General features: G+C 49.9%; 1 protein-coding gene across 1 annotated transcript; it reads left to right on the plus strand.

Moving 5' to 3' along the window:
* Positions 1–383: 383 nt before the first annotated feature.
* ANKRD24 (ankyrin repeat domain 24) lies at positions 384–24,249 on the plus strand. Its single transcript, XM_036768036.1, has 19 exons — positions 384–459; positions 1,403–1,533; positions 10,328–10,416; positions 10,920–10,984; positions 11,259–11,316; positions 13,215–13,285; positions 13,530–13,636; positions 15,157–15,344; positions 15,852–15,880; positions 16,478–16,558; positions 16,719–16,826; positions 17,067–17,111; positions 17,326–17,424; positions 17,747–17,819; positions 19,483–19,601; positions 20,249–21,793; positions 22,987–23,109; positions 23,224–23,289; positions 23,795–24,249. Exons 1-19 carry the CDS (start codon positions 388–390, stop codon positions 23,870–23,872), a joined length of 3,147 nt encoding a protein of 1,048 aa, XP_036623931.1. The 5' UTR covers positions 384–387; the 3' UTR covers positions 23,873–24,249.
* Positions 24,250–24,328: the final 79 nt, after the last annotated feature.

Genomic DNA, 24,328 nt, shown 5'->3' on the forward strand with positions numbered 1-24,328 from the left:
ATGGGGGAGGGGTGGGGAGGGAAAGGAGACTGGGGGAGGCAGAGGAGGAAAGAAGCTTAAGGAGAGGAGGGGTCTGGGATGGTGGAGATTAAGGTGGAGGTATTGGGAAAGGGGCTGGGGGAGGCAGGGTAGGGGACGGGGCTGGGGCGGGTATTGGGGTGGGGGGGGGAAGGTGAGGCGGGGCTGCGGGAGGCTGGGAGGCTAGGGAGCTGCAATGTGACCGGCGGCGGGAGGCGAGGAGGGGCGGGAGAAGCAAGAGGAGGAGCAGGGGCCGGCGGGTCCCGGGGGATGAGGCTGGCTGGGCTCCCGTCCCGTTTTGGGGCAGCACCGCCCAGAGCCCAGAGCCCCAAGCCCCGGGCCCCAGGCTTCTCCGGCCCCAAGCCCCGAATGGCCGCAGCCCCGGAGCTCGCCTTGGACGTGATGAAGCAGATCTGTCTCTGCGCCACCGCCTCCTTCTCGGTAGGAGCGGGGCAGGGGCAGGGAAGGATGGGACAGAAGTGGTAGGGGTTGGGGGGCTGCTGGCTCACCCCTCCCCGCACCTGGACCCAGCCCTCACCTGGGCTCTGGCCCCGCCCGGGATCTTCTCAGACCCTTAGAATAGTTCGGGTTGTTTTCATTTGGTTGGTGGGGGTGGGTATAGGAGTTTGAAAGAACCTCCACGGGATGGGGGTGAAGTTTATAGGGGATAGAATTGGGGGGAGTTGAGGGGGGCAGCAGATTTCAGAGGGATAGAGTGGGTGGGCATGCACTGGAGTGAGCTGAGGTTAGAAGGATGGGATTTGGGGTTGATGGGGTATTAGGGTGTGGAAGGTTAGGGAATGGAGCTGGGGAGAGGCTGAAGAACATAATGTGGGGGGTGGGGCGGAAAGAGAAGAGTTTAGAGAGATGGAGTTGGTGAAAATGGGCTGGGGGCCTGAATTGGAGGGGATGGAATTTGAGAGATGGGTTTCAGGAGAATGTGCTGGCAGACAGGCCAGGGGCCCTGCCCCAGCCCAGGACTGCCCTCCCCAAACCCCACCCCTGCTCACAGCTATGGCTGAGCCCAGCCGACCTTGGCACCTGCCCCCCCTGTGGCCGATGCCTGATCCCGAGGCCCACAGCGAGAGGCTGGCACCAGGCAAGTTGGCAGGCACAACATGGTGGGTGGACAGGGAAGGTAGCAAGCTGAGCCATCTGGGGGCTTCAGGTGCCCTGCCGAAGGCTGCCCCCTTCCATGCCTGCCCATAGGGCAAAGGCAAAAATGACGGGCAGAGGGGAAGCAACTGTGCCTTGAGTAGTGTTTGGAGATCCCAGCCTGATCTGTTTCCAAGGTCCAGGCTGAGACAAACCTAGCTGGGAGCTAGCTGGGGAGGAAGGGGAGCCAGTGAGCACACACTAACCCTGTCTCCTGGCTGCCCAGCAGAGCCAGGACTGGGGAAGGAGTGATGAGAAGCTGATGCAGGCTGTGGAGAGTAACGACGCCACTCGAGTCTCTGCCCTGATTGCCCGAAAAGGGCTGGTTCCTACCAAATTGGATCCGGAGGGCAAGTCCTCGTAAGTGCCCCACCCAGTCCCAGGGGACCACCAGTGAAGCAAGCCAGGAGAGTGGGTCTTTGGCCTTCTTGGGAAGGATAATGCCTTGGGATGAGGGGAGACAACAAGAGCTTCCATTGGGCCTTAGTTCCTTTGCTCAGACATTAAGTCATTCAAACATAGGTCTCCCCTTCATGCACCCTTCAGTCCAGCTGGACTGGTCTCCTCAGCCACTTTAAAAAATGTTTGATGCTTAAAGCTTTTTATAACCTGGTCCCTTCCTCCCATGCCAGTCTTAGTCTAATCCACACCCTCTGTAATCCAGCCACACTGGCCAACTTGAAATTCCTTGAAGAGGATGCTTCCCTACCCATCTTCATGCCTTTGCCCTTCCTCCCCCTGGCCTGGAATGCATTCCCTTCTCACTCTAGCCTCCCAGAAACCTTCTCTTCCATTGAGAGCTCAAGTACCCCATTCGACACAAAGCATTTCCAAGGCCCGCCCCCACCAGCCACCTTGGATCTAGCTACTTTCTATTTATTTGCCTTCATTCTCTTTATATTTATTTTGTATTTATACATGTACATGTAGATATATGTGTATTTTTCTGTTAAAATGTAAGCCCCTTGACATGGAAGACTATTTCATTTATCATCTTTGTAGCCCTATCACCTGGCACGGTGCCCAGTACATGGTAGGAGCTTCATAATAATGATAATGATAGCTAACATTTATGTAATGCCTAGTGTGTGCCAGGCACTGTGCTCAATACTTTGTCATTTGATCCTCACAACAACCCTGCAAGGGCGATGCTATTTTACAGATGAGGAAACTGAGGTATAGAGAAGTCAAGTGACTTGTCCAGGGTCATACAACCAGTAAGTGTCTAAGTCCAAATTTGAACTCAGGTTTTCCTGACTCCAGGCCCAACCTCTATCTACTGCAACCTCCACAGATAAATTCTTGATTGACTGATTCATTCAACACCTATATCTTAAGAGTCAACTTTGCGCAGAACTCTGCACTGGGCACTGGTAAGAGAAACAAAATTCAGATAAACTCCTGTCTTCCTGGAGCTTGTAGCCTAGTGGACAGAAAGGTGCTGACTCTGCTAACTGTCACACTGTTATGTGTGTTCTGGAAGGGAGGGGAGGCCAGAGCTGCAATTTCATCAGTGTGGGGAACTCCCAATTTGGAAAATTCCTCAATCAATGGAGTTCTGCAACATGGTTTTAGTGTTTCCTGGGACATGGAGAGCTCAGGAGACTTATTGGTGGATACCTGGTCTATGTCAGAGATAGCCCTTTGGGTCCTAGTCCTCTTGATTCCAAGGCCAGCCCTGTGTCTGCTATGCCACACCCCCCTCACAAGTACATTAGAAAGACACAGTAATAATCATAATGGACATTTGTTATGCTTTTAAGTCAGCAAAGCACTTTACATACATTATCTCCCCTGAGCCTCAGGACAACCCTCTGAGAATGGTATGGCACATAGCCTCATTTTATGGAGGAAGAGTCTAGGCTTAGAGAGGTTAACTATCTCATGTGTTGCCCATGGTCACAGAGCTAGCAAGTATCTAAGGCAGGATTCGAACCCGGGTCTTCTTGATTCTAAGGTTAACGGGCTACCCATTATGCCTCTTAAAACAAAGTGCTACCTGAGATCTAAGAGGGAAGGGCTTTACTGACCAGGGAGATCAAAGAAAGCTTTCTGGAGGAAGGGAAGCTTTGAGACAGATGAAATTTTAGGGATAGGAAAAAGTCTAAGGATTGGGATAGATGAACTCTGGGGTCCCACCTGATCCAGAGGTCTGATTATTCTGTGTGGACAAAGGCACAGAGGTAGGAAAATTCAAGGCATATGGCAGGATGGAGGTTTGTCTATGTTTTTCCGGAGCAGGGTATGCTTGAATTGGAACAATGGGAGATAAAGGTTGGGAAAGTTTAGGGGGGAACTCGATTAGGGAGATTAGGGAGGGACTCGAATGCTTGGCAAAGGAAGATGAACTTCAATCGCCAAGTCATAAGAAGTACATTTTTTAAATGGCTAAAATTTCTATAGCACCTGCTATGCGCCAGGTAGTGTGCTAAGCCCTTTACAAATGTAATCCCACTTGAAGCCACCAAAGATTTTTTGAGCAGAGTTAATAAATAACACGACCAGATCTGTGCATAAGGAAGATTGGTCCTAAAGCGGTACGATGGACAGACTGGAGGAGAGAGAGAATGCAGCCTCCTGCGATAGTCGAGATTCTAGGACGACTGATGACGGCTGGTAACATAGTGGTAGCACTGAGAGCGGGGAGGAGATGGATATGTAGGAAACATTGTAAAGGTAGAGTCAAGAGGACCTGAGAGGTTAGCTATTAGGAGTGAAGCTCCCCCTGATCCAAGGGACCCTGGGTCTCAGGGTGTGCTTCTTACTTTGCTCTGCTACTTAATGGTCTCCAAACCTCAATTCAGGGTAACAAGTCCTGACTTTCCTCAGGTCTTCGAGTGTGCCCAGGGATCAGACCCCTAATGACCCTCCCCATTTCTTTTGTGGCTGCCACCAGCCACCTGTTCATTTTCCCTGTCTCTTCTTTCTATACACTCCAAGTGATTAATAATAATTAATAATTAGCAAAGTGCTTTACAAATATTATCTCATTTTATCCTCTCAACAACTCTGGGAGGTAGGTGCTATTATTATCACCCCCATTTTATAGACGGAAACTGAGGCAGAAAGGTTAAGTGATTTGCTCAGGATCACACAGGACGGATCTGAGGCAGGATTTGAACCCAGGTCTTCTTGTTTCCCGGTCCAGCATTTGATTCACTGTGACACTTAGCTGCCTTTAAACAAGATAGAAAGTTGTGCATTGTCAGGGATTGAGGAGAAAGGAGATAGGTATACAATTATTACATTTTGACAGCCTCAATGAGTAAATCAGGTCAGAACAAGGAAAAAGAGGGTTGTGCATTGGCAGGGACTGAGGAGAAGGGGAGCAGGTATACAGTTATTACATCTCAACAGCCTGAATGAGTAAATCAGGTCAGAATAAGAATAAGGAAGAAGAGGGTGGTACAGATTAAGTCGGGGGTGGGGAATGTGTGGCCTTTAGGCCACCCCTGGACTAGGTAATACCTTACTATAGAATCTTGGACGGAAGTAACTGGCTGAACCTGTGTTTGAACTCAGCTATTCTGACCCCAAATCCAGGGCTGTTTCCACTATACTTCACTATTTACTAAATTAGTCTTTAACTAAAGTTCTCAAGGCCCTGCTGTAAAAACAATGCTACTTGCCACTACTGTGGCTGTGTAAGAGCAATAACACCAGCACATAGGAGGGCTGCTAGCACAGATTCTTTGATCTGCTTTTCTAAGGAAAGAAACTTTAAGGGGTTTACAATCTCACTTTAATTAAACATACATATATCATTTACTTAGTTCAGGGGGAAAAAGTCAACACCCTGAACTTCAGGAAAAACACAAATAGAATTTACAAGCAGAAATTATGTAAACAGAGCAAAATAACACAAATCAGCAGACAGGCTTCTAGCTGTTTGTCCAAGACATTATATACATAGTTACCAGAGAGAGAAGTGCCAACGTCTAGGTTTTTCAAAGCCAGAGGGGGTGGCGCTCCAACGGCTACTTGTCTGGTCAAATCACATGACACTCTTCTAGTGTGTGAGCCCCAAGCAAAATGCTAACCTCAGAGTATATATACACTTCTTCAGGGTCAGAGGGCATTACAACCATTGGACTTAAAGCCATGTGACCTAAGCCTTCCTGTGACTTAAGCAGGTAATCAAAGACTTGATTGAAGCAAAGGCAAGACTCAAAGCACTTGATTGCCTTAGTGCTGGGAAGCGCTCCAAAACAAAAGACAACAAAAAAGTCCCACTTTACTTGATAATTACACCTGCTTATTATTATTTCAAAAGACTTTCCTTAAACAAACTCCATGATGCGGGCAGTACAGTTTTTATCCCCATTTTGTTGAAGAGAAAAACTGAAAACTTAGAAAACTAAGAGACTTGGGTCACAACTATTGAGTGTGAGAGTTAGGTGGTGAACACAGGTTTTATGCCTCTAAATCTAGTGTGCTTTCCCCCATCCCACCTTGCCACTCATGGTCCCAGATTCTCCTAACTCCTGGAGATAGGCCACTTTGCCCCATGCCCACCCAGGAATGGAGCCTTGAAGACCAGAACTGTCCCCACACCAAGTTATGGCTCACTCTTCTGGGCCCTAGCCTGAATGAATCCATAGGGTGAGAATCCTGAGCTTGTCTTCAGTCAATCAGAAAATTGTCTGTGCTGTCACTGGTTGCCTAGATCTTTGCCCTCCCCCTGCCTACAGTGAAAGAGAGGGAAAATTATGTTGTAAAAGTGAAACAATAATGCCCTGTCACCCAAGATAAAAGAATAAATTCAACTCAACACCAAGTTTATTCCCAAAGTCATCCCAAAGATACCCCTTTTTCAAGGCTCAAACTTTCCTATTCTGCATCACCCAAGATCTCCATGATGGTCAAGATGGCAGCTCTAGCTCATCTGGGTTGATACACTCCTGGGAAAGGGCTGGAAATTCCTCCACCCTCACCCCCAACTCCCAGGCAGTATCTGTCCATTTTCATTGGGGCCTTTTAGAGAACCCTCCCCTAACTTTTTCGGCTAAACCATTCATGACTCTAAGGGTGGGGACTGGAGGTCCCCTGCCCTCTTCTCCCTCACCTCTAGCAGTTCAAAAAACATCTCAATGGCCTAAAATGTTTAAGAGAAATCTGAGTTTGAGTGTGGCCAATGAGGCTACTTAATTCCCCAAGGATATTATGAGGATGAAATGAGATAATCTATGTATGGAAGCACTTCTTTTTTATTATGCATTCCATTGCTGAAAGAATGAGCCAGATCATAATACAGACTTTCTAGGATGTAGCTAGATAAAGGTGTGTGTTAGGGTGGGAGTGGATTGGGGCAGGAGAGGTAGAATGGAGAGAGAATTCTAGAGCAAGAGGTTTGGGAAGAACCACTGGGTCTCTAGAACCATGGTGATATAGGAATATTTGAGGTAGCTGGGGGCAGGGGGAAGTCTCCAGGTTGTCTAGAATCCATCAGAGGAAGGGGAGCTTTGAGCTTCCATCATGAGCCCTCCTGTCAGTAACGCTCAGTAGCTCCCCCTTCCCTACAGGATAAAATCCAGGCTCTCCACCCTGGCAGTCAAGGTCCCCTCCCAACCTAGCTTCAGATTCCCTCACTGGAGTCACCTCCTCCTTGTTCAACATATCTCAAGCGAGACAGGATGACTCTCCTGAGAACACAGCTCGTGCTCTCCCCTTCCTTCCTTTCTGCTTTTTTATTCCTTGCTCTATGCCCGGAATCCTTCCTCTCCATCCCTCCACCCCTCCACCCCTAAAGGTTTCCACTGAACTGAGTTTGGACCTGAGAAGAAGGAAAGATCGATGTGTGCAGCTCGAAGGTCAGACTGAGCTATTTACACCTCCCTCCCATTAACTCTGCTCTCCCATTGGGGAGGCAGCTTCCACACAGTGCTCCTTCTCACCTCACCCCCACAGGACCCCAGAAGATTAAAGTCAAAAGGGACCTCAGCAGCCATCTAATCCAACCCATACCAGAAAGTACTCCCCACTAGAATATAATTTATATTATAACATAAAGGAATCCCCTCTATAATGATTTATATTATAATATAAAAGAATTTCCACTATAATATGATTTATAACATAAAGGAGTCCCCAATAAAATATTATTTATACTATAAAGGAATCTCCACCATAATATAATTTATATTGTAATATAGAGGAATCCCCACTATGATATGATTTAGAATATAAAGAAATCCCCACCAAACAAGGGGTCATCCAGCCTCCACTTGAAGACCTTTATCCCTATGGTGGGGGCAGGGGAGAGTGGGGAGGGGGGTCCCACCACCCTTTCAGGCCACCAGTGCCTGCCCTCTCTTTTTAGTGGGGGAGGGGAGGACACATCTGGGAGTGTCTCTACAGCCATAAGCCAAGTGCTGATGGTCTTCCTAAGCACAGTGGAGTGGTGGAGAGAGTGAGACCTGGAGCTTAGGAATATAAATCTGCCAGACTTGTACGATCCTGAGCCAGTCTTCTCTAAACCTCAGTTTCTTCATCTGTCATAAGATTCTTGAACCAAATGTTAGAGCGAGAAGGAGCTCATCAGGTCTAAACCCCTCTTTTTACAGATGAAGAAACTGAGGCCTAGAGGGGTGAACCTCTCTGTTAACAGTCAGTGACTTGCATCAGGCCATACAGGGAAATGGCAAGGGTAGGATTTGACCCCAAGTCCTAGGTCCCCAAATTCAAGGCCCTTTCCACAGGAGTTGGGGTGGAGTCCAGTCAAAGTAGGGGATCATACTGAATGACGGTATAGTAAAAAGACATGGAGTCAGAGGACCTTAGCTTGAATTCCAGCCCTGCTCCTTTTTTGTGTGCCCCACCACCAGCATGTCATCTAGAGTGTCTGGGTCTCATTTTCCTCTTCTATAAAATGAGTTCAAATTTAATGACCTCTACATTTTCTTCCACCTCTAAATCCTCTGACCTCTGATCACTAAATTCCTTCTAACGGTCTATGATCCTGGGAAATATCACTTATCCCTTGAGGATCAGCTCCAAGGCCACCTCCTCCAGAAGCCTTCCATGGGCTTTCGAAGCTGAAAGAATCCCCTTCTTCCTCTTTACCCCATGGCTTTTTGTAGCTTTCCTAGGGCACCTTCACATTCTACATTGGGCCATTGTTTTCTTGGTGTACATTATGCCCCCTAAAAACTGTGGACTCCCAGAGAACAGGGACTGTGCCAGTCAGTCAGTTAATAAGGATTAATGAAAACATTATTAAGCATTTTTCATGTGTCAGGCAGTGCGCTAAGTGAAGGGGGTATGAAGAAAGGCAAAAACATTGGGGGAGACAAGATGCAAATACCTCTGTAGATACAAGGTATATACAGTAGTCAGAGGGAAGACACTAGCACCAAGGATTGGGGATGGGGCCTGGAAAGGTCTCCTGTAGAAAGTGGAATGTGAGCCGAGTCTTAAGGGAAGCTGGGGAAGCCACGAGGCAGAGGTGAGCAGAGAGAGCACTGGGCACAGCCACTGTGTGGGGGGCAGACAGAATGAGTGTCTTGTGCAAGGCACCGAAAGTAGGTCATTGGAGTCGAATCATCGAGTGCATAGAAGTGGGAAAAGCCTGGAAAGGAAGGAAAGGACCAGATGGTGAAGGGCTTTAAATACCAAGCAGAGGATTAGGACTCTGAATAGAGTTTCGACCACATTTTGGCTATATTGAATTGAAGGTGGGAGGGTTTAAGAAGCCAGACTTCAGCGTTTTGCCAACACTAGGGATTTTAGGGCGGGAAGGAGGCTGGGAGATATTTGGGAGGTGGCTTCTTGTGGGTACCTACCCTTTCTGCTTAGGTCCCCTAAGCAGGGAGAGACCCTGGGGAATGGGAAACTGGGAAAGGAATGGCTTCGGTCCTTGTTATTGATGGGTAGGGATGGTGCCTTCAGATGCTCCTGGCCATCTCCTTAGTACAGGCCTTCCTTACCATCCATGTAGCCATGCAGTGGCAATAGGCACCTGGCCATTCTTCCTGTTGCTGCTGCCTCCCCTTTCATCCCTCATACTGTTATCAGACTAGTCTTTCTTAGCTCAGATCTGGCCATCTCACTCCTCTGCTCAAAAATTTTGAGTGACTCAACCTCTTTAGTTAAATTCAGTCTTCTCTACTTTGCATGTAAGACCCTCCATAGTTTGGCAGCTCTTACCCTTCTAGCCTTGGCTCCTATTCCTTCAGTCTAAATGACCTGATCTCTCTCAGTAAGAAGCCCAGATCACTTTTGCCTTCATTTATTCTTTACCTGCTGAATTCCTGTGTATCCTTTAAAGGCCAATTCATATTCCACTTCCTCTGGGCTGCACTCAGTAAAGATCTTCCCTCTGAGACCTCACACAGCCCTCTCTTCTGTCCCTCAACAATGCATTTACATAATACTGGGAATGATAACTCTGTTGGTGACATCTTCAGAGATTGTACACTCCTTGTGGGCAGAGATTGTGTTCTTTGTATGTCCTCAGCACTGGACTCTGCACCCATTAGGTATGTTTAGTTGGGGCCTACTGTGGGCAAAGCCCTATGCTAGTTTCTACGAATGCAAAGAGAAGTCTCTGCCATTGGAGAACTTATATCCTGCTGAATTGGGGGTGGGAGTGTGGGGAGAAAGCATTAATGGGAAGGGGTTGGAGGAAAGACTTCCTGTAAAAGAGAGAGTACATTCCAGACGTGGGGGACAACCTGTGCAAAACAGAAGGTGGAATGCTGAATTCAGCAAGTAAGCCAGTTTAGATGGAATAAAGAGGTGGTGGGAGGGGGAATAATGTGAAATAAGGCTGACCAAAGTGGTGGGAGTTAAGCGTGGAGCACCATAAACACCATCCTGAGGAGTTTGTATTTTATCTCTGAGAAAGGCAAAGTGGTTCTATGGGAGAAAAGCTCTATTTGGAGTAAGAGGACCTGAGATCACATAGATTGAATGACTCTTGAGCAAGTCATTTAAACTTTCTGTGCCTCAGTTTCTTCATCTATAAATTGAAGAGGTTGGGCTAGACCTCAAAGGTCTCTTCCGTCTCTATGTCTTTGATTGTAAAATGGGGAATCATTGAAACTTTCTGAGCAGAAAAGTGACAGTTAGACCTCTGCTTTAGGAAAATTGGGTGGCCGTGTCCAGGGTGGATTGTTGCATTGTATTGTGTTTGTTGTGTTGTATCATATCCAAGGTTCCACTTGGCAGCTATGCGAGGGGCAGCGGCCTGCCTAGAGGTGATGCTGGCCCATGGTGCCAATGTCATGAGCACGGATGGCTCAGGTAAACACCCTTTTCCCATGCTGGGGCTATGGGTGGGGATTAGGGAAGGGGAAAGGGAGGGACTGTCATTGGGGATTTTTAACCCTGGCTCTGTCATGGATTGGAGGGCAGAATGGGGACTTATGATCCCATTAATATTAAGGCAACATGGTATAGTAGATTAGTAATGAACGTGGAGACAGAAAGCCTGGGTTCAGTACTGTACTGAGTGCTGGTGTCTGTGACTTACTGGATGACTTTGGGTAAAGCCCCTTCCTCCTTATTAAGCCTCCATTACTTCCTGTCAAATGGAAGATTTAGACTGGAAGATCTCTAAGGTCCCTCTCCAGCTCAAACTTTCTGGTTCTAGGAGCCAGGTTTACCTAGGCCTCAACTAATCCAGGGTGGGCAGTGGGATTGCCCTTTTTGTAACCAGATTAATTTTGGCTGACCCCTCCTACTTTAGGAAATTTATCCCCCAAATGCCTCCAGGTATGTGGCCCAGTGGATTTTCTGTCTTTCAGGTTACAACGCTCTCCATCTGGCAGCAAAATATGGACACCCTCAGTGTTTGAAACAACTGCTGCAGGTTCATCCCTCTTTGGGCCTACATTTTCCATCAACATTACATAATTTCTAAGGTCCCTCTCAGCTCTCTATGTTCTAAGATGCATCCTACTCTGACATTCTCTACTTAGATTAGGGATGCTACATGTAGACTGCCATCCCCCAAGGAAGTGAGGAGAGTCTCTGGGACTACCAGGGAGTTAGGAGCACTGAGACAAGAGGTGGGAGGGAATAACCGTGAATGTGAAGGCCCTTCCTGGTCTGGCCTCCCACACTTTTCACCTCCTTTACCTTAGGCATCCTGTGTGGTGGACACTGTAGACAGCAGCGGCTGGACAGCACTCCATCATGCAGGTGAGTTCCGGATCCTGACTTCCCTTGCCTCCTCTCAGGCACTAGGAACTAGCCCAACAGGGTGACTGACTCTACTGCATTCTTCCTGGTGGGAGCTCTGGAGCCAGCATTGCTTCCTTGCTTGGGACCTCCCTATTCAGCAAGTGTCATGCTTCAATCCACACCATAATATAGTGAGAAGCCAGCCACATCAAGAGATGTGGGTTCTAATCCTACCTCTGCCTGCTACTATGTGAACATGGGGAAGTTCCTTTTAGAGGCTGTTTAGTAGATAATACAATAAAAACAACTTACAATATTATGTGGGGAAAGTACTTTGTAAACTATAAAACACTATAGAAATGTAAATTATTAATGGATGACAGTGGGTCACTGAGAATGAAAGTCTGAGGGCCAGGATAATTGGTTTAGCCTTCTGGAGAAACAGTCCTAGACTGATCTGGTTCTAGTTTGGCTCTACTACTGACTCGGGCAAGTTGCTGTCCCTCTCTTGGCCTCAGTTTCCCCATCTGTACTTCAGCACTTTTAAAGATCCATGATAAGTGTGGGCACAACCTCCACCACATGCAGATTACAGCCATCCCTCTCCTTGGTAGATGGCTTAATGCAATGCTATGGCTAAAAAATAAAAAAAAAATGATGACTCACTTGTCCACACTCTAGTAGATTGACTTCTGTATGCTTAGCTGGGAAGGGGCTTGGACAAGAGACACACATGGCCATACAGGCTTAAAGGCTTTTCCGGAAGGTAGGAACTGCACACTAATAATCGCTTGATTGCTGATGTGTTATTATATAACCTGTCAGAATTTGCAGCCCACTTCCATAACCTTTGAGAAGGCAACCTGACCCAGTGAAAAGAATACTGAGCTTGGAGTCAGAAGATATGAACTTGAATCCCCATTCTGCCACATAATGCCTAAGTGACCCCAGGCAAATGACAGCTTCCTCATCTGCAAATGGTGGGGGTGGGGGTGGTTGGACTGGATGCCCTCTAAGGTTCCTTCTGGTCCCAGGTCAACGATTCTATGAAAGCCCAGGCTCTACTCCATGTCACAGAGATGCATCATCAGTGGAGGGCTTCAGTGGAGGCTCTTCATCTGCAAAATGGGCCCATTACCTACATTCCCCTCCTCATAGGGGGAGAAAATGGATATGAAATGGCTTTTGAAAAGTCTTAAGCACATATACAAATATTAGGGAGAAGTAAATTTAGAGGCTGATGGTGCTAGGCACAAGATTTTAAAGAGTGAAGAAGAATCTATTGAGGCTGCCATCTTTGACATTGCTAGTGCTTGAAGTATAAATGTGGAGGGTGTGACTGTGAGGCACCTAAATACATAATGAAAGCTAATATTTATATAGCACTTTAAGGTGTGCAAAGTGTTTTACATATACAATCTCATTTGAGCCTCAGTAACTCTGTAAAGTAGGTGCAATTACCATCCCCATTTGACAAATGAGGAAACTAAGGCTGGGACAGGGCTAGGTGACTTACCCAGGGTAATGCAGCTAACAAGTGACTAAGGCAGGATTTAAACTCAGGTCTTCCTGACTCCATGCACTCCTCTACCTAGCTCTCCCTGGGTGATGTCTTTGTCCTGACCTTGAAGATGTCTCTTCATAGCAGTTCATCTTTGATCTGGGATTACATCTCAATATTTCAACCCTCAACCAGGACCAGGGCACTCTCTATAGAGCTGAGGGGTATCTCAGAGGTCATCTAGTACAACCTCCTTCTTTTATATATGGGAAAACTGAGGCTTTTAAAAGATAAGAAGCTCACACTAAGTATCAAGCAGAACCCAGGTCTTCTGATTCCAAAGCCTTTTCTGAATTGATTCCTATTCTCCCTTATCTGATGGCTCCCTTCCTTTCCTCTTCCATCCCTCCCACAGCGGCTGGTGGCTGCCTGGCCTGCTCTGAATTGCTTTGCTCCTTCAAAGCCCATCTGAACCCCCGAGATCGGGTAAGCCTTCTTCTTTGCCCCGACAAGGTGTGAACATGCCTTATACCCAGCCTGAGGTGGGCAACAACCTTCTCTTCATGATCTTGTTCCCCCATGTTCTTAGGACTTCACTCTGGAGTTGGGGATGCCCCCCAAAGAGATGCAGTAGGAGGGCCAAGCCCACCTGGAGTCCCCGTACCCCCATCTGCACTCCTCTACCCTCAAGGGATCTGGTTTTATGCTTTCTCCTCCTCTCCTCACCCAGTCAGGTGCAACTCCTCTTATCCTGGCAGCACAGATGTGTCACCCAGAACTGTGCCGTCTCCTCCTGCAGCGTGGAGCTTCTGCAAATGACCGGGACCAACAGGGTAGGTGAGTATACACATCCATGGAAACAGTCAGTCCCTAGGCTTCAGCTGAACTGAATGAACTTTTGGAATTAGTCCAGAGGACCTGGCCCTTGCCCCAAAGGTTTCTTCTTTCTCAACTTTTTTACACCTTCACTGATCACCTAATATAAACTCATGTCTTCATGCCTTCTAGTCCTGGGATAAGAACTCAGTTGCCCTAATGTTCTTTTCCCCTTTTCCTGTGGCCACTCATACCTTAGGGTCCAGTTCTACCATTTGCTCTCATTCTCCCATCTCCTTCCTGCATTGGCCCACTGGGCCATTTTCTATGATTTCCTCACAAGGATGTAGAAAATACAGAAATATTTAAACTAAAGTGATGTTTGGAAAGGTCCCTGTGCTTAGAGGTGAGAGTCCTAGAATCCAGTGCCAGCACAGAATGGGACTGAGTGCCAGCTTCCTCATCTGTAAGATAAGGCACAACCCACCTTCATGTTCAATCAAATAATTATCGTCAGGCACTGTGCTAAGAACGAGGGATACAAAAACAAAACAGAAGCAGTCTGTGTCTTCAAGGAGCTTCCCTTCTGCTCAATCTATATGTGTCTGTGTGAGCTATTGGGAGAGGGGCGGGTCACTCACACCCCATAGGATCAGGAAAGGTTTTCCAAAGATGTGGGCACACGAGATGAGCTTTAGTAAGTGTTTATTGGGTTATATTAAAGAAAGCTAGAGATCCTAAGAGGAGGTGGAAATGCATTCCAGGCCTGGGGGACAAGCTGAGGTAGGAGATTAAAGTGCCCAGTGGAGGAGGGAACATAGGCTGCTTCGTCTGGAACATGGATTGCAAGAACACAGCACAGCTTGTTGCTGCACAGAATGCTCTTTGTAAACACTCAAACACTACAGAAACATGACTGTTACCTGTCCAACTCAATACCACCTGAGCTTCTCTCACGGTCCTCCCTTAGCATCTTCGTCAAAGGACCTTTGAATTTGGGAATCCACTCACTCCAGTGTTCACTCAGATAAGAGGATTGAAACCTCAGAGGGACCTTAGAGACCATCTCTTCCAACCCCCTTATTTTACAAATATGCAGACATCCAGGGCAGAGGTACAGGCAGCAAGTGTCAGAAGGGTTCTGGATCTTACATCAGAGGACCTTCATACCCTAGCTATACCACTCGCTGCCTTGGGCAAGTCTCAATCCTTCCATTGCCGTGGGTTAGCTGATGTATTAGTTGTCGCTCTGGGTGTCACCCAGTTGACATCAGCTGGGGTAAGTGGAGTAGTTTTCTGTGGGGGCCGAATTTGGGCCCTGGTTTTCTGAATGGACAAACAATGGGACACCTAGGCTCTCTTACTGCAAGCAAGTTGGTTCTCTTTTAGGGATACTTCACAATTTGGTTCTCTGGGGTGGGGAGGGGGGGTAAACAGTCCAAAATAGGCATGACAGAATTGAAGTGAGGAAGATATGCCAGGTGAGGAAGATTATCCTGAGCCCCCTTCCAACTCCCATTCCATACCCCTTTGTGCTGCAGGACAGCTCTGATGCTGGCATGTGAGGCAGCCAGCCCAGAGACAGTGGAAGTCCTTCTACAAGGAGGTGCTCGGCCTGGGCTCACAGATGCCTTGGGCCAGGATGCTGCGCATTATGGAGCCATAGCAGGGGATGCTCTGATCCTGCACCTGCTACAGGAAGCCACACAAAACCAGGTTCCGACTAGTGGTATGTGCAAATGGAGATGACGTGCGAGGCGGGGCAGAGCCCCACCTTCCTTGGGATTTCCTACTTGCATTTCCCAACCCTGCTCCATCTTCAGGTAGTTTTGCTACTCTTAGCACTCCCCCCACCCCCATTCGAGGGCTTCTCTCCTCCCCTGATCGGACCAACATCAAAACTCTTCTCCACTTGGGCATTTCATGATCTGCATATTCCTCCGCTCCTTTGATGATCTGAATGTACCTCCACCACCACCCCCAACTCATTGTAGGGCTTTCAAAAGATCTTCCTCCACCAAACATCCCGAAATTAACTGCATCTGGGGTAGGAGTCATACTGGGGCCAGCCCTGGGTCCTATCAAAATAAATCCCCATTGGATTTGGCATCAAGTCTCCAAGCTTCTCCCAGTACCTTCTCTGCAGCTGTGGGGGTGGGGTGGGGTGATGGGAGGCAGAGAACCAAGGTCCCTAAGCTGGGACGTTAACTACTGCTTTTATTTCCACCTACTACAGAAGAGGAATCAGCAGAAGTGTCTTCTCAGGTATCAGTCACCAAGTCTTTACTGAGGTCACATCCAGCCTTGTGTGACCAGCCCTGTGTGCTAGGTTGAGGGGGTAAGAGGAGCATCCCTGCCTTTGGGAACTTCCCAGTCTTGGGGAGACAGATGTGGCCATGCCCTCTGGTAGCTCCCAGTCTGGCAGGAGACAAAACACAAGGGGGAACAGCAGTACAGGACAGTGTAAAATCAGCTGTGGAATTGCATGGCTTAGACTCTAAGATCTGGGCTATTGAAACTCAGAAATCAGTATGGGCTGGAGAAGTCAGGGAAGGCATCCTAGGAGACATGGGGCCTATACCATGTTTTGAAATTAAATATTTGAAGAAAAAACCCTTTCCTCTGCTCTTGTTTTCAGCCACTTGCACTCTGAGTGGGTAGAGATAGTAGGCTAACAGCTGGGGTGGTGCACAGCCCTATCCACTCCCTCGCCAATGAAATTATGACGTCACCTCCGTTACACTATATTCCTGAGGCCTGGGGAAAAGTGACTTTCAAGCAAGTTAATGACAGAATCAGGACTTTAGAACCCAGGCAAATGGGAAAAGTGATTCCCATACATTCACCTGTTTCCTTCCACAGACATCTCAGTCCAGTCGGGAAAGGGCAGCAGCCCCCAAGAAGAGGAAAGCCCCTCCCCCTCCTGCTAGCATCCCTGTCCCGGTAGGGAGATGCCCTAGGGATGGGGTGGGTGGAGAGACAGAGCTCACATGGAAGGTCCAGGCTTGTGGGGGCACCCCACCTTGTGCATTTCTCTCTCCCAATTTGGAGGTGTGAGGGACAAATCTGATGGTCCAGGGCCTAAAACCATCGACTCCCCTAGGATGACAGGGAAGCTTATGAGGAGATTGTACGACTGAGACAGGAGCGGGGTCAGCTTCTCCAGAAGATTCGAGGCCTGGAACAGCGGAAAGAGAAGAAGAGGCAGGAGGCGAGAGCTGGGGGAAGGGGCACTCCAGATTATGCTTGTGTGTGCTGGTGGGGTGGGGAGGGAACAGACCCAGTCTGGAGGGAGGTAGAGAGATATGGAACACGGGAGAAGGAGATGGAACCTTGTGGGAGAAGCCGTCACCTTGGAGTAAGAAGGAATGGAACTTGGGGGAGGGTGGTAAGGGGGTTCTGAGGCCACACAGGCTCTGACCAGTCTACTTCCTCTCTTCCCCTCTCATAGCACCTGGAAGCAGAAGACAGCTCTCTGCAGAGCCTGGAGAGACAGGTTGGCCTGGGGGGGTGGGAGAGGAGGGAGAGAGGGATTGGTAGGAGACAGGGAAGAGACACAGGATGCTGATGTCAGGCCAGACCTGTGGGGCCCATGAGGGGATCCCCACTGATGGCATTTCCTCCCAGGCATCCTTTGCACTCTGCTATCTGTGGTTGATGAAAGCCACATTGAGGGAGGCAGGTCATGCAAACTGCTCCCCCCACCTCAGGTGCAGGAGCTACAGCAGCTGTTGGCTGAGAAGCAGGAAGAGAAGGAGAGTCTGGGTCGTGAGGTGGAGAGTCTGCAGAGCCGCCTGTCCCTTCTGGAGGTGGGGAGCAAGGAAAGAAGGAGGCACACACAGACACACATGAATATATACGGACACAGAGGGACCCTCATACACAGGTTTATGGATACACACAGACACATACACTGATCCACATATATGCAGAGGGCAAAGGGGTGGTGTTTAGAAGAGTGACAAGGGACCCCAAAAAGTTAGAAACCCCTTTCTGCATTGACTGAACAGACCAAACAGCCCACAGGTTTTCTCCAATACCCTGGCTGGGCAAGGTGGGAGAGTGGGGAGCTCCAGTGATAACCGCCTGCAGGCTGAGGGGGCCCCTGACCCAGGCTCTGCCTCCTCTCAGAATGACAAGGAGAACACCAGCTATGACGTGGCCACATTGCAGGATGAAGAAGGGGAACTACTAGACTACCCAGGTTTGGAGCCAGCTCAGGGGAAAGGGGGGAGGATCCCTTTGGCTTTGGCATGCTGCTTCATTTCCCACGGAGCTAGGGTCTAATTCCCCTTAACCTTCCAATTCCTGCCCCCACTGAACTAGACCTGTGAACTGTGCAGCAGTTCAGAGCTGAGAGAGACCTTAGATACACATACTGTCAAAGCTGGGAGGGGACCGGAAAGTCCAACTTCATTCCATAGGTGAGTAAACAGATCTAGAAAGGGAATGAGATTTGCCCAAGGTAACACAGTGAGTCAGGGAAATAACTGGGACCAGAACCTAGGCCTCCTGACTCCCACCCTAGCTAGGACTGTCTCCCATCCCCTGCAAGGCTTGCCACCATCTCAATAGGGGGGACTTCACCTCCATTCCATACGAGGGGACTCCTGCATTGTAACCAAGGCCCCAACTCAAAGGATAGACTAGGGTTTAAACTAAAGAGTTTAAAACTAAGGGTTTGAAATTCAGGCCCTGAACGAAATCTGGGAGTCTGCCAGCCTCTTCCTTCCCTTGAACAGCACAAGGGACCTCCAGCCTAAACCTGGATAGTAGAACAGCTGGCTCCTCTGGCCAGATTCCCTATTTTCCTCAACTATACCATCATCTTCCCCACTACCCAGAGCTGAATGGTAGTTGGCCTTCTCTTCCTGTAGCTTTGATGTATTTCCAAGAGGACTAAATTTGGAATCAGAGGAGCTGAGTTAAGCTCATTGCTATGCTACATGCTTACCTGCATGACTCTGGGCTTCATATCTTATTGACATCCTTTTGTGTCAGGAAGCCCTCTGGCAGTCTGGTGAAGCCTATGGACCCCTTCTCAGGATTTTTTTTTTTTAAATTCATTAAATTGGAAGAAATGCTAAATTTTAGCTAGGGGTTAAAGTAAAAATAAAGATGCAATTTTTTTCCCATCACAAACCCCCTGAAATCTTTCCACATACACCTCAGGTTAAGAATCTGTTGTAAATCACATCTCTTTACTTTCCCTCACATTCCCTCCTCATCCCCCCCCCACCCCACACACACACAGTAATCCCTCCACCTCTCTTATCTGGGTTATTGCAATAGCTTCCTAAAAGGTGTCCTTGCCTCTAGCCTTTTCTTTTTCCAATCCATCTTTGATGTGCTGCCTAGTCCCACTAAGGCATAGGTCTGACCATGGCAATCTCCTGCTGAAAACCCTTCAGTGCCACCTATTGCCTCTAGGATACAGTACAGATGGCTCAGCCCATCATTCAAGATGCACCAACATCTGGCTCCAAACCCACCCCCCCACACACACAGAGCCAACCAAATTGGACCACTTACAGTTCCCTGATCTTGACATAACACACCTCTTGCTACGTATGCAAGTCATCCGGAAACCAACAGTTCACTTCCTCCTGTCTTTTGAAATCTTTCTTCAAGACTGAACTCATGTTATCCTTCACCAGCTTTCCTCCCCACTTCACATCTTTCTAAAATATTTTTTTCTGGGCCTCCCTTGGCTCTCATTCTACCTTGTGTTAGTTGGGACAATTTTTCTTTCTACTAGATGGTAAACTCCTTGAAGGTAGGGATGATTTTCATCTCAGGATCCCCCAAATTCTTCACTTCACGGGCTCCTAGGAAATAAGATTTAAAAAAAAAACATGCTTCTGCAGGGGTCGATGGGCTGCTGTCCAAGGGGCTGAGCCCTGCTGCCCAGGAATTGCTAGCCTCCCTACAGGACCAGGTGGCATCACTTACTAAGCAAAACCAGGAATTGATGGAAAAGGTCCAGGTACAACCCAACTTTATCCTGCTCTACATTTCAAAGCCTTTTCACTTTCCAACCCCTTTCCTCCACCACCCCACTTCTCCCCAGCCCCCGCCCCAGGGAGAGGGTGATTTTAAAGATAAGAGTGGGGCTCGCTCCACCATGGTCACCAGGTGTGTAACAGAACATTACAGTGGGAAGAATCTTTAGAGACAATTTAGGCTAGACTTCACGCTTTACCTCTAAAGTGGCACCAATAATGGCTCACTTCTACAGTGGGCTAATATTCAGTCTTGTTTTTTCTCCAAATCCTGTGAGGAAGATGTTATACCTATTTTACAAATGAGGAAAAAGAAGCTCAGTGACTAAGGGGGGGGGGGGGGGGACTAAGATTTGAAGCCAGACCTCCAATTCCGAGATCAGGGCTGCCTGTCCATTATCTTCATGCTTCTTGGTCCCATGTGGTGGTGAATGCTGTAGGTCCATGGGAGGGGAAGCCTTTGCCTCCATCAGCCTTTTCACACCCCATCTCTCTTCTGATGCTTACTACATGTGTCAGTATTTTTCTAGTCCCTTCAACTTTCCTCAGTTTCTACTGCTACAAAATGGAGGGGGAAGTGGACTGGATGGGACAGAATATTCCTTCTAACTCATCTTTCCTCTTTTCTTAGGTCCTGGAGAACTTTGAGAAAGACCAGATGGACTTGGAGACCTCAGCAGACTTCATCCCCGTCCTCCTCTATGACACTCTGAAAGCCGAGCTTGAGCAGATCCGGAGGCAGCATGAAGAGGCACTCCGGGCTCTGGAGCAGCGGGGAGGTGAAGAAGAGCCCCTGGGAGCACTAGAGAAGGAGGGGAAAGAGAAGGTGAAGGATGAGACCGAAGGGAAGGCAGAGAATGAAAAGGACAAGGATTTAATAGAAGTCGAAAATGACAGGGAGAAAGAGAAAGTGAAGGATAAAAAAAAGGATAAGATGGAAGTGGAGACAGAGCAAAATCAGAATGAAGTGAATGGGAAAGAGGAGGAAAAGGACAAGATGGAAGTTAAGGAGAACGATAAGGTGGAGACGGAAGCAGCAGCAGCAGCCGCATCAGGCGAGGACCAGAACGGAGTGGCCGCCACGCAGGCCAACCCTGGAGAGCCTGAGACTAAAGAGCCTGCGGCTGAAGAGAAGGCGAAGGCCAGCCCGGCCGAGGCGTCCGAGCAGCTGCAGGAAGAGCTGGAATCCCGAATCCGGGCGCTGGAAGAGACCCTGCGGCAACGGGAGCGGGAGGCAGCTGCGGAGCTGGAAGCGGCCAGGGGCAAATGCAAGGCCGCCGAAGCCGAGGCCGGCCGTCTGCGAGAGCGGGTGCGGGAGGCGGAGGGTTCGACCAACAGCGGCGGGGCCGGCAGCGGAGACTCGGCGCAGCTGAGGGCCGCCCTGGAGCAGGCCCGCGAAGACCTCAGGGACCGCGACGAGCGGCTCCGGAAGCTGGAAGCCCGAGCTGAGGAGGCCGCAGCCCTGGAGGCCGAGAGGGACCAGCTGCGGGCGGAGATGGAGATGGTCCGAGGGGCGCAGCAGCGGCTGGAGGCGGAGGCCCAGGAGCTGCGGGAGGCGCTGGAGCGCGGGGCCCGCGAGCGGCAGGAGGCGGAGGTGCAGCTGGAGAGCCTTCGTGAGCAGCTGGCCTCCACGTGCGTGCCCCGACGCCAGCACCTGGAGACCGTGGAGGAGCTGGGCCGGGCGCGGGAGGCGGCCGAGAGCCGCGCGCACGAGCTGGAGAGCGTGTGCGAGGAGGCGCGGCGGGGCCTGGCCGAGCTGCGCGAGGCTTCCGAGGTGGCGGCCGCCGAGCTCCGCGCCCGGGCGCAGGAGCTGGAGCAGGAGCTCGTGGTCAAGGGCAAGGAGGCTGCGCGGCTGCAGGCCGAGCTGGAGCGCGAGCGGGCGGGCAGCGTGGCGCGGTCCGAGCACGAACGCGTGGCGGGCGCCCTGCGCGCCGAGGCCGAGCAGCTGGCGGCGCGCCTGGACGAGCTGGGCCGGAGGCACGAGAAGACGAGCGCGGAGGTGTTCCAGGTGCAGCGCGAGGCGCTCTTCATGAAGAGCGAGCGGCATGCGGCCGAAGCGCAGCTGGCTTCCGCCGAGCAGCAGCTGCGCGGCCTCCGTGCCGAGGTAGAGCGCGCGCGCCAGGCCCAGGGCCGAGCGCAGGAGGCCATGGACAAGGCCAAGGAGAAGGACAGGAAGGTGTGGGGGTGGGGTCGGCAGAGGGGCGGGAGGAGGGCAGGGTGGGGGCAGATTGGAAGTGGGGAGGAGATGGAGTGGAGCATCAGTCGTTGATTGATGGACTGGGGATGTGTTTGGGGGTCAGTGGGAGACTGTTAGGAAGTGGCTGAAGGAGTGGGGTGGGATTGAATGGAGGGCCCATAAAGTGGGGTGGCGTATGAAATAGAAATACAATGGTAGGCAGAAAGGGGGGGCATGAAATGGAGTGATCCACAGGAAATGGAGGGTGAGATGAACAAAGTGAGGGCAGGTGGTACGGGGGGGGGTAGAGCCGTGGGAAGAAAGATGTGTGGAAGGAGGCTGGCACGGTGGGCATACGGGAAATGATGGGATGGGATGAACTGGGCACAAAGGAAGTGGGGAACAAAGTGGAGATTGAGTGTTGTTCGAACTGGTACGGGGATGGGATGGGAACAGGGTGGTGGTCTGGCAGGAAGCAGGAAACATGGTGATAATTGACTTTAGGAACAGGAGAATTGGTTGAAGGTGGCCAGGGGTAGGGAACAGCCTTAGGGGTTGGGTTTGTACCATTCTGAGCTAAGGTGACCTTGTGCCAGGGCATTTTACTAGGAAGGTATAGAGACTGGAAAACACCTGGCATTTCTCTTGAGGCACCTCAAAAGGCCAACCCCAGAGAATTATCACTGTCTCTGAGCTGCAAGGCCCTGTGAAGGTGATGGCCGGTATAACCTATGGCCATCAACCAGGAATCCCAAGCTTCAGTGGCATTTTGTGGATGGGCATTTGCACTAAATGATGAGGCTGGGATCTTTTGTAGGACTAAAAGGCAGAATTAAAAACCCCTGCCCCCACAACTGACCTTAGAGTGGAGGATATTGCACTACCTTCCACGTAAATAGCCAATGGACCTTTAGCAATTTTAAAGATATTTTCTGCTCCCATTTCATGGCAGAGGAAACAGGCTCAGAGAGGGAGATTAAATGACTTTCTCTAGATCTTGCAGTGAGTCAGTGACAGAACTAGGACTAGAAGCCAGGAAGCCTCTGATCCGCCTTCTTGGGCCGGGTCTTTGCACTGCCTCCTTTCCTACCTTGATGTGCCCTGGGTGGGATGGGGCAAGGGACACATGCCTCTTTAACTTAGGCTGGTGAAAGATGGGACTTTGCAGTTACTAGGGCCCCGTCCCTCCACAGATCACTGAGCTGTCCAAAGAAGTCTTTAGCCTCAAGGAGGCCCTCAAGGGCCAGCCTGTTGCCCCTTCCCCAGAGGTGGCCACTCTCCAGGGCCAGGTGAAGACTCTACAACAACAGCTGGAGGTGAATGGAGACTCTGGGTTTGGGGATTGCCCAGCTTGGGTTCTGCACAGAGAGGAGGAGGAGGCCCGGCATGACTCCCTTCCTTATTCCTCTTCCTTGTGTCCCTCCCCACAGGACACACAGAGATGTCACAGCACAGTGGTGGCCTTGTATCGGAGCCACTTGCTTTATGCTATCCAGGTCAGTTTCCCCTCCCCTACTTGGGTCACTGGGCCTGAGCTCATACCCAGCAGAGGTGGGTTAGTGTCAGAGGTGTGGAGTGATGGGACCAGAAAGGTGGAGGACTCTGAGGGGGGGAACCTGCCAGCTAGGACTGGCTTCATGGTCTCCCATGGAGAGAGACCATCTGGATTGCTTGGGGTATTGGGGGTTGTAAGAGCCTCAGAGGATCCCCAAAAGCCAGGTGGAGCCTGTCAGTCCAGTAATCACAGGACCCAGCTAAGGTGAGTTAATTTCCCAGACTAAGCCCCTTACCTCAGCTGCTAAAATGTTCTGGATTATAAAGGGAAAATGGGCGAGAGAATGGGGATGGTTCAGTGTGGCTCATCCTCACTGTTCCTTTCATTCGGAGGTTAATGCTACTTCATTCCTTCTCTCTCTCTCCAAAAGTGTATGAGGAGGAAGGCTTTGCCCTAGGGTGACACCCTCCCCCCCCATCCCAGCAGTAACATCTTCTCTACCCCAGGGTCAGATGGATGAAGATGTCCAGAGAATCCTAAATCAGATCTTACAGATGCAGCGGCTCCAGGCGCAGGGCCGATGAGAGGACTTGGGCCCTGGCCTCACCCTCTAGACTCTGGCACTGCCCAGGGCACACCTTCTGGACCTGGGCATCGCTCCAGGGACACTATCCAAACACAGGCATACCTTTTGGACCCTGGCACTGCCCAAGGCACACCCAGTAGAGCCTGGCACCACCCCGGGACAACCTCCAAACCCAGACACTGTCTCTAGACTTTGGGCCCCCTCCCCTTTTGCTTTTCCAGCTCCTCCCACAAATTCCCCCTTTTCCCAAGCTATCTGAACACTCGTAAAAAGGGGGGGAAGTGGGGAGGGATTGAGACAGTGACATATACAGCCTCTAGAAGCCGAGATCCTGTGATAATCTTTCAGCCCATGGCCTCCCCATCCCAAGACACACCAATAAACCTATTTATATTCACAGAGTGGAATGTGATGTGGCTGGTCTCTGTCAAGGGAGAGGAGAGCTCCTCCCTAG

Source organism: Trichosurus vulpecula, chromosome 1 (assembly GCF_011100635.1).
Source record: "Trichosurus vulpecula isolate mTriVul1 chromosome 1, mTriVul1.pri, whole genome shotgun sequence".
NCBI lineage: Eukaryota > Metazoa > Chordata > Mammalia > Diprotodontia > Phalangeridae > Trichosurus > Trichosurus vulpecula.

What these genes read in the sequence shown, in the direction of transcription:
- ANKRD24 (XM_036768036.1), top strand. Translation starts at nt 388, where the DNA reads ATGGCCGCAGCCCCGGAGCTCGCCTTGGACGTGATGAAGCAGATCTGT. An exon ending in TGCAGAGCCTGGAGAGACAG is followed by an intron (nt 17,112 to 17,325) that starts GTTGGCCTGGGG and finishes CCCCCACCTCAG; the next exon opens with GTGCAGGAGCTACAGCAGCT. An exon ending in ACTTGCTTTATGCTATCCAG is followed by an intron (nt 23,290 to 23,794) that starts GTCAGTTTCCCC and finishes TCTCTACCCCAG; the next exon opens with GGTCAGATGGATGAAGATGT.